Source organism: Chamaea fasciata, unplaced genomic scaffold (genome assembly GCF_029207755.1).
Source record: "Chamaea fasciata isolate MVZ Bird 193981 ecotype frontalis unplaced genomic scaffold, bChaFas1.0.hap1 SCAF_3, whole genome shotgun sequence".
Lineage (NCBI taxonomy): Eukaryota > Metazoa > Chordata > Aves > Passeriformes > Sylviidae > Chamaea > Chamaea fasciata.
Genome location: NW_027094088.1, coordinates 17,417,687 through 17,430,012, shown reverse-complemented (window position 1 = coordinate 17,430,012; position 12,326 = coordinate 17,417,687). Strand labels below are relative to the sequence as shown.

The 12,326-nt window shown below is 46.5% G+C and overlaps 1 protein-coding gene across 1 annotated transcript in view; it reads right to left on the bottom strand.

Moving 5' to 3' along the window:
- The window catches only part of TP53BP2 (tumor protein p53 binding protein 2), a 51,949-nt gene extending 50,550 nt beyond the window's left edge, over positions 1 to 1,399 (bottom strand). Inside the window, exon 1 of the mRNA XM_066178194.1 lies at positions 1,198 to 1,399. Coding sequence (XP_066034291.1) covers positions 1,198 to 1,224 — 27 coding nt within the window. The 5' untranslated portion in view covers positions 1,225 to 1,399. The remainder of the gene's footprint in view (positions 1 to 1,197) is intronic.
- Between the last annotated feature and the right edge of the window lie 10,927 nt (positions 1,400 to 12,326).

The window sequence follows — 12,326 nt, the reverse complement described above, 5'->3', positions numbered from 1 at the left end:
CACCTATAGCAAAACAAGCTTCCCTGAAACACCCACATCCTTCCAGCATGGATTCCCAGTTTCACCTTTCGGTACAGCTCCTTTATTGCTTGCTTCAGTCAGTTCCTGAAGAGTTAAACTCGAAATAATCTTTAATACAAGAGTGCTGTTGAAAGAACCACCTATGCGTGCAAAGCTCCTCGGTAAGACAGGCCACATCGCCTAGGGGAGGATGGCAGAGAGAACCCTTTAAAGCACCCTCAGCTCGGACTGAATAGGTATTAAGCTCGTCGGGTTTTTCTGCATAAACTCCAGAATATTGGAACAACAGAATTTGGATTTCACGGGGCATCCCTGCCACTAAACCCAGGTATTTAGTGGCAGGTGTACTTTCCAAGGAAAGTATTTTACGTCACCACTTTCACACATACTGTGCGGAAACTAAGGAGAAGCTGCTGGGCTTTGCTTTCATCCAACCGCAGCTAACAAAATCGGTGCAGTTTTAAAATTCAGGGTAAAACTCCTCAGAGGAGCTGGCGCTCCGTGTGCCTTTTGAAAGTGTTAAAACAGAGTCGCCTCTCAGAGCCGGGCAGGTTTAGCACACTCCGCCGCCAACAGCTCCCGAAACTCTCCCGGCCGAGGTCGGGAATACCTGCCCCGAGAGCTCCCAGGCACTCCGAACCGTAAACAACATGGACACCATCTTCTCTGGGAGCCCGGGCACTCCAAAACAAAGCCACCCCCACACTCCAGAAGCAGCACGGCTCAAACCAACTTTAAGAACTCCGTACCATTAAAAACAAAATAAAATACGAAACAAAAAAAAAAGAAGAAGAAGGCAGGAGCCAGACGAAGAGCCCAGACAGCCCGCGGGAGCGGGGCGAGCAGCCCTGGCGGGGAAGCCTTATCCCCCGGGAGTGTGGCGAGGGAAAAGCCCCGGGCGCTGCGGGCCCCCCTCCACCCCGCGCCGCTGCCGGGGCCCCGCCGCCCCCCCGGCGCTGGCTCGGCTCCAGCGGGCCCGTCTAACAAGTTGATCCCAGCGTGAAAGAGGAAGAAAAGGAAAACCTGGGAGGGGGAGGGGAAGCCCCTGTGCGGCCGCGGAGCCCGGGTTGAGCAAAGGAAGTAGGGTCTCCTCCCGCCCCCCTCCACGTCCGCAGAATCCATTTTCCCTCCCGCTGCCCCGCTCCAACTTTCCGCTCGCCGCGGCCCGGGACTCACCGGCATCATCTTGGAGCCGAACCGCATGGGGGCGGCCGGTGCTGGCCCCGCCACCCGGAGCGGGGAGCGGCGGCTCGGGGCACGGAGGGGCTGCGCTGCCGCCGGGACGACCTGTTGCGAGAGGCACCCAGCTCAGCCCAGCCTCACCACCCGCCCTCCGCTTTGTTCCTACCGGGAGCCGCTCTCCCACCGGCGCCTCCACCCCCACCTCCGCTCCGAAACTAACCCCGGCCCGGCGAGGAGGAGCCGCCGCGCCCCGCCCGCCGCCCACCCCCGGGAGGGGCCGGCCCGCCTCCTGCCCCCGCCGCGGGTGCCGGCCCGGAGCTCCACGAGGGAAGTCAGAGCTCCCGGGGCTCGGCACTCAGCGGGGACGGTGACAATACGAGATCCGTGAGAGTCCCCACGGGTCACCTCTTCCTGCACACCGCTCCGAAACGCGCCGGTTTCCGGGTCCCACGGAGGGCAGGGGCACACGCAGTCCGGTTTTCCCTGGATCGGCAGCGCGGGTGGAAAGCCACCGGCCAAGGTCAGGCTTCAAAAGCGGAGCCTCCCCTAGCCAGATCTGCGAACCCTGCCGTCCCTAATGCCTCAGGCAGACCGTCCTACAGATGCCTTTTAGCTCCTCGTTTATGCAGTCAATGGAGCATCCCTGCCCAGGGCACGTTTTATTTGTCTGTTATTTTTGGTTGGACCTCGTGAGTCAATCAAGTCAGACCTCATTGAGATGACAAAGTCTAAGCAGGGCTCTCCAAAAAACATCCCCATGAATCTTTTGCACTCACTTAAGAGGTGGAGGGAAAAAGTTCTCCCTTCCTTGGAGCAGTGTGCAGGACACTCCTTTCAAACCCAGGCACTTTGCTAGCAGCACTTCAGAAGCTCACGCAAGGCTTGGAGAAAAAGTATATTCAATCAGCACCGTTACAGGGCTCTCGGCAGGAAAACCAGCTCCATCTGTTTTTCCCACTGGTTTTAAAATCTTCGCAGTAATCAGGCAGAATAAAAGCGGAGGGGATTAGAAGTTCCCAGATGAAGGAAGAGCGAAACATGAACCTAATTTGTATGCAAACATCTCTTTTTCTAAAGCAGTAAAGAAAGTTTGAGACCATTAATAACGCCCCCCTCCCGCCCCGCCCCTTCCCCCATGAACTCCTAGGCAGTAAGCAAGCACTGTTTAATACAATATTGCTGCAGTGAGGGGCACAGGGATAAAATCCCGGCCGAGCCGGGCCGTGTCCCCCCGTACGTGTCTGTCCTCATCCCGGGGCCGCTCCCGCAACCCTCCCCCCGCCACCCCGCGCTCCCCGCCCCCGCGCCACGGCCGGCCAATGAGAAGGCGCCGCCGCCGGCATGACATCACCTCCCCCGACGCCTATTGGACGCCTCACGAACACAGCGCGGTGTCTCCCGGCAACGCCGTGACGTCACGGCCCCGCCCCGCAGGCGTCCCGGCCGCGTCCCGAGCGGCGGCTTCCCGTTGTCCCGAGGAAAACGCGCGTCTCCAGCGCTGCCGCTGCCGCGTCCCCACGCCGTTCTTGGACTCAGGGACGGGAAACGCGCCGCCCGAACCGCGAGCAAAGAGCCGCACTGCTGCTCCCAAACCCCGCGGAAATCCCACCGGCTGAGCGGATCTGTGAATTCCAGCCCTTTCCCGATTTGCGCCCGTTCCGATTCGCTTCTCCGCTGCCCGCATGTATGGGTCAACCTACGCACAGAAGGTTTATAAAGCTGGTTTTCTTTTGCGACTTTTCATTTGTGAGTTTTATAAACTCACACTTTAGATTTATCTTACAGGATAAAAATGTTACAGGTCAAAGCCAGTGGCAATGGAGAACTGAGTTCTTAGAATCGTAGAGTAATAGAATCATTGAGTTTGGAAGGTCATGGAGTTCAATCATTAACCCAACAGTGCCACCTCTGCCACTAAACCATGTCCCTAAGCACCGCATCTCCATGTCCTCTGAACACTTCTAGGGAGTGTGACTCCCTCACTTCCCTGGGCAGCCTTTGAATTAAGACGTTTCAGTGAAGATATTTTTCCTAAAATCCAATCTAAACCTCTCCTGGTGCAACTTGAGGCCATGTCCTCTTGCCCTATCACTTGTAACTTGGATGAAAAGATCGACTCCCACCTGGCTACAACCTCCTTTCAGGGAGCTGTAGAGCACAACAAGGTCCCTCCGACCATCCTTTTCTCTGGGCTAAGCGACCCCCAGTCCCACCTCAGAAGCCTTAGTGCTCCAGACCCTTCACCAGCTTTATTGTCCTTCTTTGGACACACTCCAGCCAAGGATTCTGCAAATCCCTGCTGAATTTTTAGAAGCATCTAGCCGGTAAGGGATAAAATCAGGAGTGTGATCTTTTGATGTACTCCCTAAATACAGGCACAAATAATTCTAATAATTAGAATATTAAAATAACATTTTTAAGCCTGTAAAATAAACCTGGAAATGGTTAGGTAAAAATAAAGCAGAAAAGGTGTTTCAGATGTATGTATGTGCGAGGTGGCCACATTTTGCTAGTATAAGCCTCTTGCAGGCCAATCCACAGAAATCTCTTTTGGCTCAAGTTTTAACTTTGACATCTTCCACACAGAGCTACAACCCCATCCCTGCTAAGGAAATGAAGCTCCAAGGGGTGCACCTATTTATTTCCAGTTCTGAGCAGGCTCTGTGACTCATACACTGCAATGAAGGCTCTCAGTGCCATCTGGTCTCGCACTTTAACTCCCAGCACCTCTCCAGCCGAGGGGACAGTGCTGGCCAGGTTTGCAGGTAATGTGGGGCCAAAACCACTTGTCCCCGTGCCTATCTCAGCAGCACTGCTTGCCCTCCCTACAGCACCTCACACTTCTGCCTCTCACAGCTACTCAGACATGATTTCACTGGAGAAGCATGGCATGAATTTCTCGCAACAGGTTATTAATCACAGGAAAGGCTTTTTGGTTTACGGGCAGAGAGTTGATGATTCCCGCAAAGAGGGCAGAAATATGAGAGGGTTTCTGACTGCAGGTTCAACCTCCAGAGTGTGGACAGTTGGAGATAACTGAGTCATGCACAGGAGCATTGGCAAGGGGCAACAGTTCCTGCAGTTCCCTGCATACACAGCTATCAGTAAAAGGAGGAGAAGATGAGATCCACAGGATCTGGAGCCCATGACATAGACAGATGAAGCCCTGCACCTCTTCCCTGGTTCCCACTACTTTTGGCGGCCTAAACAGAGCATGGCACACTTGACCAAGGCCACATGCAGTTCCCTAGAAGTATTCACAGCAAGGGTTCTGGGGAAGTTGATACTCCTGGAATGGCTTGAAAAGTATCCAAGAAAAGGAAAAATAATTCCAAAAAACCACTAAATAGAAAGGTAGCAGAATCATTCTTGTTTCCATAGGAGACCTACTTCATCTGAGCCACAGAAACCTGTACTAGCAGAGACATTATAGATAGTATTGGTAATGATAATCAGTAGAAATAAACAGCATCATCTTTTCTTGTCATAAATCTTTCCATACAATGGGATCTGTAGGACAGGGCTGGAAAAACACTGCTGTATTTCATGTTCTCAGCACACTACTTAGAACTCAAAAAACTCCACTTAATTCCTTCAGTGCTGTATTTAAGCAATTTTAATAGTAACTTCACATCCTCTGCTCTACCAGACTGCCTAAAACTATTTACAGATCATCCAAGTCTCCTTTTACAGCCCTGACAAAAATTTTGAGGATTATCAGGTAACATTCCTTTTGCAAGAACTCGTAAGAATTTAAAGGAGGAAGAAAAAAAGCTGCACCTGTCGGTTGTTTTTAATAAACCTTTCAATTATTCAGGAAAAAACTGAATATGATTCTTAGACTGTTTCTAAGACAGTAATTTCAGAGGGTGTTTGTCATAAATCAAGAGAGCAGCAGTAATAGAAGCGGTAGAGGAGGGCAGCTGGGTTAGATTTGCTGTCCACTGCCACCTACTGTTAAAATTCCACCAAGTCAGACTTGTGAGCCCTAATTCCCGAAGGATATGATTTAAGGGCCCAGAAGGAAGGGAAAGCTTTGGAATTGAGATTACTGTGGTGAAAAGAAAAAAAAAAAAGAGGAACAAGCCAAGAGAGTTGCTCACCTAAACTCATCAGGCTGTGGCACAGCAGCTTCACAGGTTTGGATTCTTTCCAGCAATGCTGAAATTCTGGCACCTAATTTCACCTAATTTATACAGCTATACTTCAGCTCAAGATAAGGCTTTTCCAGGCAGTGATTCAACAAAGACCTCCATTGGTCCATGTTTTCAAACTTCCTCACAAAGTGAAAACGGAGCTAAAGAAGAGAAAACCCATGGTTTAACACTTTCAGCACCTACATACAGTTCTGCTAATCCACTATCTGCCTTCTTGTTGCTGTTAGATTAATTTCCACTATTTAATGCTGCATTCCTGCAATTTAATTTGTTTTCAATACATCAGATAACAGACCTTACAGCAGAAACAGTTTGAGGGAAAACATGCAGCAATGACTGAGTCTGTCTGCCAAGCTAGAAAATAATGTTCCCTAGCTCATAGAACCATAGAATCATTAAGGTCAGAAAAGACCTCTAAAGTCATCAAGTCCAACAATTAACCCAACCTTGCCAGGTTCTCCACAACTATACATTTTCTGAACACTTCTGGGGCAGTGATTCCACCACTTTCCTGGGCAGCCTGCTCCAGTGCTTGAGCAAGTTCCAAAGTCTGCAGGTGAGATTTATGAAATCTTCTAAGAAATTTGTGAACAATGTCAGCTAGAACATCCCATGCTATTCCAGTGGCTGCTTTCAAAGCAAAAGCCTTTGGTCTATGCCACATTCCAACCAGTACATCAAGAAGCATTTAGCAAGAGTAAATTTCAAATTAAGACACAGTGGCTTGCCACAACTTCTCTCAGCCCAGTTGCCTAAGTGTAAAGTTTCCTTGGACATTGAGGAGCGATGGAGCAGACATACCGTCCTCCTGGAGAAAAGCCACTTCTCTAAACTTGTGTCTGGCAGCTGAGATGAGCCTCTTTAGGGAGTTTTCAGTGCATGCTTAATGCAGAACATCAGCAAGCCCCTACCTGGAAGGTGTGTGCTTGGTGCTCACAGCAAGTTCATTTTGGTTGTGGCATAAACTTCCTTATTCACACGCAGATGAAATCCATTCAAAACCAAAACAATTAATGTGCTCTGTCACATTCCTATGGCACATCTGAAACAAAATCTAGACTTTCCCAACACAAGGAACAGCTCAGTTCCTCACTCAGGGGCATGAGAGCCAGTGCCTTGCTTTGTGATGGCACTTACAACAACACAAGGTAAATATAAACTTTATTGGTCACTGTATGCAGGAGCTTGTCATGCACATAAGCAACTACATGAGACAACAGAGGTTCAGACTCCGTAACTTTAAAGTTAGTTAAAAATTATTTCTTGCTTAACTTGCATGCTCTCTGTAAACTAACCCCATTATCTAAGTTGTGACAGTCCCATATGCACCCACTGCACAAAGTACATACTCAATTATGTTACTCACTAAACTAACAATAGTATAGAGCCAGCAGCACTCAGAAAATAGTTCAAAAATTTGCATCAATTTTGCTGCAACCTATTCAGGCCTTAAGATGATCATTTAAATACAGTTTCAAAGGATGATTCCCTAAAACTAGAAAGTGTCATTAATATCACAAGCATCACTCACTTTAGACAGAAGTCTTCAATTTATTCCAGATCAACCAGGAATTATTTAACTTCAGTAAAATAAAGCTATTCCAACTTCTCAAGTTACTTGCTGGAAGAAAATTCTAGTTTCCTCACTCAAAATTCTTTTCTATGTAATTTAAATTCAGTGGGGTTTTTTTTCCTCACAAGTAATTTAGCGACCAGCCAGCTAAAGCAAGTCTGCACTGTGTCTTAAAAAGAGAAGAAATCAACTTCCTCTTCCATTAGTCCCTAGCATCTTTCAACAAAATGTAGGCTGGTAAAAATTAATGCTTTGCATGCATCACACACAGCTGCCATTCTTCTCAATAACTAAATTATATTCACTACACTCACTCTAGATCCCTGTCGATTTATCTGAGCACAGATCCTGACAGAAGACCCTCTGTAACAAAACGTCTATTTAGGGCAATTACAATGATTTGGGAAATCTGTATCTGCCTGCAGCCACACACCAGCCCCATAAGGGCTCCTCCCAGTGAAGAAAAACAGGGAAAGAACTGAAACACGTGCTCATTAAGCACAAATATATTCAATTATTGGAAACAAATTCTGTGATCAAAATCCCATTCCTTACCAGAAACTTTAAGACACTGATTAGCCACAGAGTGACTCTGGACCTTCATCCCAGCTGGATGTTTGGAGGATGTGGAGAGTTAAATGAACACTGCCATTTTACTGTTGCCTCATCCCTGTTTGCTCAGCTGCAAAGAAGCCAGACTTAGTTCATGCTGGCAGTCCCTCTGGAGTCAAGAGAGAATGAAACCAGAAGGATTTCAGAAAATACAAAATTATTTCAAGATCAGGCCCCCAACAATTTCTCTTTTGTAAAGTGACTGCAGGACTGAGCAGACCATGTCTTTGTAAACCTCTTCTCATGGTTAATTTATCTATTTTCTTTGCACTTTCTCACACAGGGCTGTAGTCCTGTGCCTCAGGATATCAAACTCTGCTTGAGGTAACCTGGGCAGACATGGGGACATCAAAAGTATTGGTGCAGTTTGTTGTGTCTGTGATAGTTCTCCAGGCTGAACTGATGAGACACAGAGACATTATTGATGTCTTCACTGAATTGTCTTTATCATACTGCAAATAATTGGTAGTATACTGAAATTAAAGGAATTCCTTGGAACTTACATCAAAACTGAGCCCTTCCTCATGATGAAAACTAATTCTGTGCCCTAGGGATGGCAAACATCCGACAAGAGAATAATACAGGGAATTAGCAAAAGTCACGTTATCTAATGAAAGCCTCTTACTTTTTTATCTAAGCTTGTTCACCAAGGTTACCTCTGAGGACAGCTGTGTGAGGACATGTAACCCCACCAAGGCAACTTGCTACAAGTACTTGGTTGTGCAGCCCTCCTTGTGGGAGGTACTTTGACTGCACGAAAATAGAAAGGGTATTTGTCTGAACCCTTGTCCTCTTTATCCCCCAAGTACATTGGTTTACCTGATTTGTAATTAGTTATTAGTATAGAATTAATAAGTATGTGTCTACAAACCCCAATTTTCCTGTGGATTTGAAAACACTTTAAGTATTTTCTTGAAACTTGAAACAGAAAAACATAATTGATGAAAGCTTGACTGTGCAACACACCTGGCCTACATAAACCACTCAAGATTAGTCCGGTCTCTGCACTTTCAGTTCAGAAAAATTTACAGAGGCTGTATTTTCTATCCTCCTGTCTTCTACTTGTTTTCCTTTTGCTTTTACCTCTCATCTCCCATGGAACATTATATTCTTCTGCCTCTCAGCATCAACATCTGGTTACTATCAGATACCTAATATACAGTATCACAAGTAAATCAAGGAGTGGATGCAGATTTTAAAGTCAGTTTCTCGACCAGTTTTTTATGCAACATGTAGCACTACTGGGTCCAAAACTGATTAAACTGCAAAGGATCCAGTTAAATATTTATATTGATTTAATTAAACTGGGATTACAATCATATCTGAAGCTGACTCCATACCACAATCTTTACTCATTTACCTATTGAAGGATTAAATGTTTCAGCTGCAAAAGATTAATATGTTTAAATTTACACTGCTGTCTCTATTTATTAACAACACTCTCAAAGGAATTTAAATATAACTTTTTTCCATTTTTAATGCCTTTCACAAAAAGACCTTTAAGCAAGAAAGACTTTACTCTGCCTTAGTGTCCAGCAGGTTGAATGAAAATACAGCTGTGTGAACAGACCAGACTTCTTTCAAATTTAGCATCTCTTTTTAAAAATCCCTAATATTCATGAAGTGAGCAAACTGTTGCCCCCAAGAAGAAAACATATCATGTGGGAAAGCCTTTTCTATTTTTCTATTGATTACACTAATTTAATAAAACAAATCTGTTCTCCTCCCACCCAACTTCTGCTCTTACCCACAGTTTTTAAGCATGTTACTCCTCTCAGCTCCAATATTCCACATCAACATGACAGTTCCTGACCTACTTACACACTTTCCTTCACCCTTAACCCCTGATGGTAATTTTTTTTCGCCACTCCGATCTTCCCAGATGTCTGCTTGTTAGCTCCTGCTTGTCACTCTCTCTCTTTCTACCCTTTCTTTAATTTCTTCTCCTTACTCACATCTCTCTTTCTACCCTTTCTTTAATTTCTTCTCCTTTCTCAGATCTCATAGATACAGCTTGACTTGTGTTTGAGACAGGCTCCTTCCTCTTCATCACAGTTCTTGGTGTTGCTTCCAACCAAAATATTCCACATAATTTCAGGAAAATTTCACAGTCCCTGCTGACCTGAACACACCACACTCCAATCAGCTGGGAGCATAACATGTAGTCCAGAGTACCAAGACATCCAAATTTCCTTCCCCCAAACATAAATAAAAATATTATGAGGATCTTTGCATGAAAGGGGTGAAAAAATTCATTTTGCCTAACACCTTCTTGTGAGTCACTGAGAAGTTAAAAAAAAATCAGTCCAACTATACTTATAATTCTAACATGGTAAAATCAAAACTATGACTATTTCAAGATTTTAAAATTTAAGGCTATTTCAAGATGGTACATGACATGTAACATGAAAATAGATTCCACATAACTTTATTTCATCCCTTTCAGAAAGTATTATCAAGTTTTCTGACTTCACAGTATCCCAAAATAACTGAAAAGTTCATCCGCTGGAGAGTCTGTAATGGGGGTTTTGTGAAAGTGCGTGACAACTGTGTTTTTCCAAATTAATGCAAAGTGATGCATGCTCAGAAAAATGACACCAGATACACTGGGGAAGGACATGAGTCAGAACGTGGAAGGCAGCTACAAAAATAGACTTATTAACCGTTAAACTATGTATATAGTTAGCATAAAATATATATTGTTTATTGTATTTATTCTGTTTGGTGATATGATAAACATACAGTTTATATTTATTAAACATACAGCTGTATCTAGAAAACTGAAATTGCTTAAATGGTATGACCAAAAAAAAAGCTTTCTCGAAACAATGTGAAATCTTATATGCTTAGGTAAGATGAAAAACTCCACTTCCTTTTAAAGCATCAACACTCTGCCAGCCCGAACTTCACGTGCCAAGTCACAAGTTCATAAAGAATTCTCCTGAGTGAGTTTTAAACTGCTGACGGTGCATGTGGAAGGAGATCAGGTCTGAAAACCATGCACAAGAATAAAACCCTCGTTGCAAGATAGCAGCATTGACAAGTTGAGGGGAGGGAGCAAAACACTTCCAGATCCATACAAGGCACACAGTGTTCTGCTCCCAAAAAGGAAATATTAATTTCAGCGCACATTTTTGGAGTGCCATTGGGATGACACACATAAAGCCTTACCCTTGCCTTTGCCCTGCTCCCAAGTGAATTCTTTTCCAGATGCCTTTTTTGGGGGTTTGGTTTTTGTTGGTTTTTTTTGGTTGGTTTTTTTTTTTTTTTTAGAAAGAGATTGCAGATGAGAGGAGGGACTGAAAGAAATGGGCTAAGATAAAACTTCAAAGAGAGGAAGCATGGCTGAAAAAAAAAAGTACAGAGGTGTTGCAGGCAGCTCATTCTTTAGTCCTGTCATATTTTAAGCTGGACTACCTTGGTGCAGGTACTGAAAGAAGTGGTCTCGTTCTCCGCAGACATTTGATGTCTTTTTCCCCACACACTTTGCTACCATCACTCTTGACGCTTGTTTAGTGATTTCCTTTGACAAGTCAGTCTTCAGCAGCACCGGTTCCCCAGTCAAGCACAGACAACCAACGCTGCTGACGTGGAACAAAGCAGCAGCTGAAGGCACTGAGGAGACTGGCACCATAATTTTCAAAGGCTGTGCCAACTTCTGTCAGGCTAAAACGCTTGTGAAACGGAGGTGTGTCTGTTCTCAGAAGCACCACGGAATGTTCTAGAAACAGCCCTTGGTCCCATCCCTTTGTTGTCCCAGCAATCTGATCCAGAAACCTCCTTAACATACAGGATAAAGGGCAAATAAAGGAGCAGAGTTTGCTTTATTCTGGGTGTTCCGCCTGCTCAGTTATGGCTGGTTCCAGGCAGTGGTTTTCGGGCTGCCGAGGGCTATGCCAGCTGGCTCTGATCCCAAAGGCGGCAGCAGACCTGCAGCCCCCGGCTGCTGTGGCTCCCCCTGCCAGCAGAGCAGGGGCAGCCTGGACACCAAAGACAGAAGGGCCGCTCGCCCATCTACAGGTAAAACACAGCAGGCTGGATTACTTTGTAATAAAGATGTAGTTGTGCCTCACTTAGGAGTTTCAGGGGTATTTTCCCCCCCGTAGCTGCCTCACTGTAATGCAAGGACATTGTCCCGGTAGGTCACTGTGCCCATGCGGACGGAGCACTGCCGGACTCCTGCGCAGCAGCACCCATGGAGTTTTGGGAGGTCCTGCCCAGTTTCCTCAGAGGGACATGGAGTGGGAGGCACTCATCCCTCCTCTCCAGAAGCAGTACACGAAGGGATGCTCCAAAGCCGCCTCGGGGGAGGTTCAGGTTGGGTAGTAAGGTAACTCCTCACGGAGAGAGTGGGAATCCTGCGTGGGAATTACAGAACCGTTAGGGCTGGGAGGGACCTCTGGAGATCTCCAGTCCAACCGCCTGCCAAGGCAGGGTCACCTGGAGCAGGTGACACAGGATCCAAGTGGGGTCTAAATGTCTCCAGAGAGGGAGTCTTCACAACCTTCCTGGGCAGCTGCTCCAGTGCTCTGCCACCCTCAGGTTAAAAAAAATTCTCCCTCAGGTTGGGGAACTTCTCGTGTTTTCGTCTACGGCCCTTGCTCCTCGTCCTGCCTCTGGGCACCAACGACAAGAGTCGGACGCCATCCCTCCGGCACCCGCCCGCGAACGGCTCCCCGAGCGCGGGCGGCACCGCAAGCCCTCGAGCGTCCCGACAGCACTACCGGCCCCGTTTCCTTGACTACCTGCGGGAATGCCGAGGCGGGGCCGCCGTGAACGGC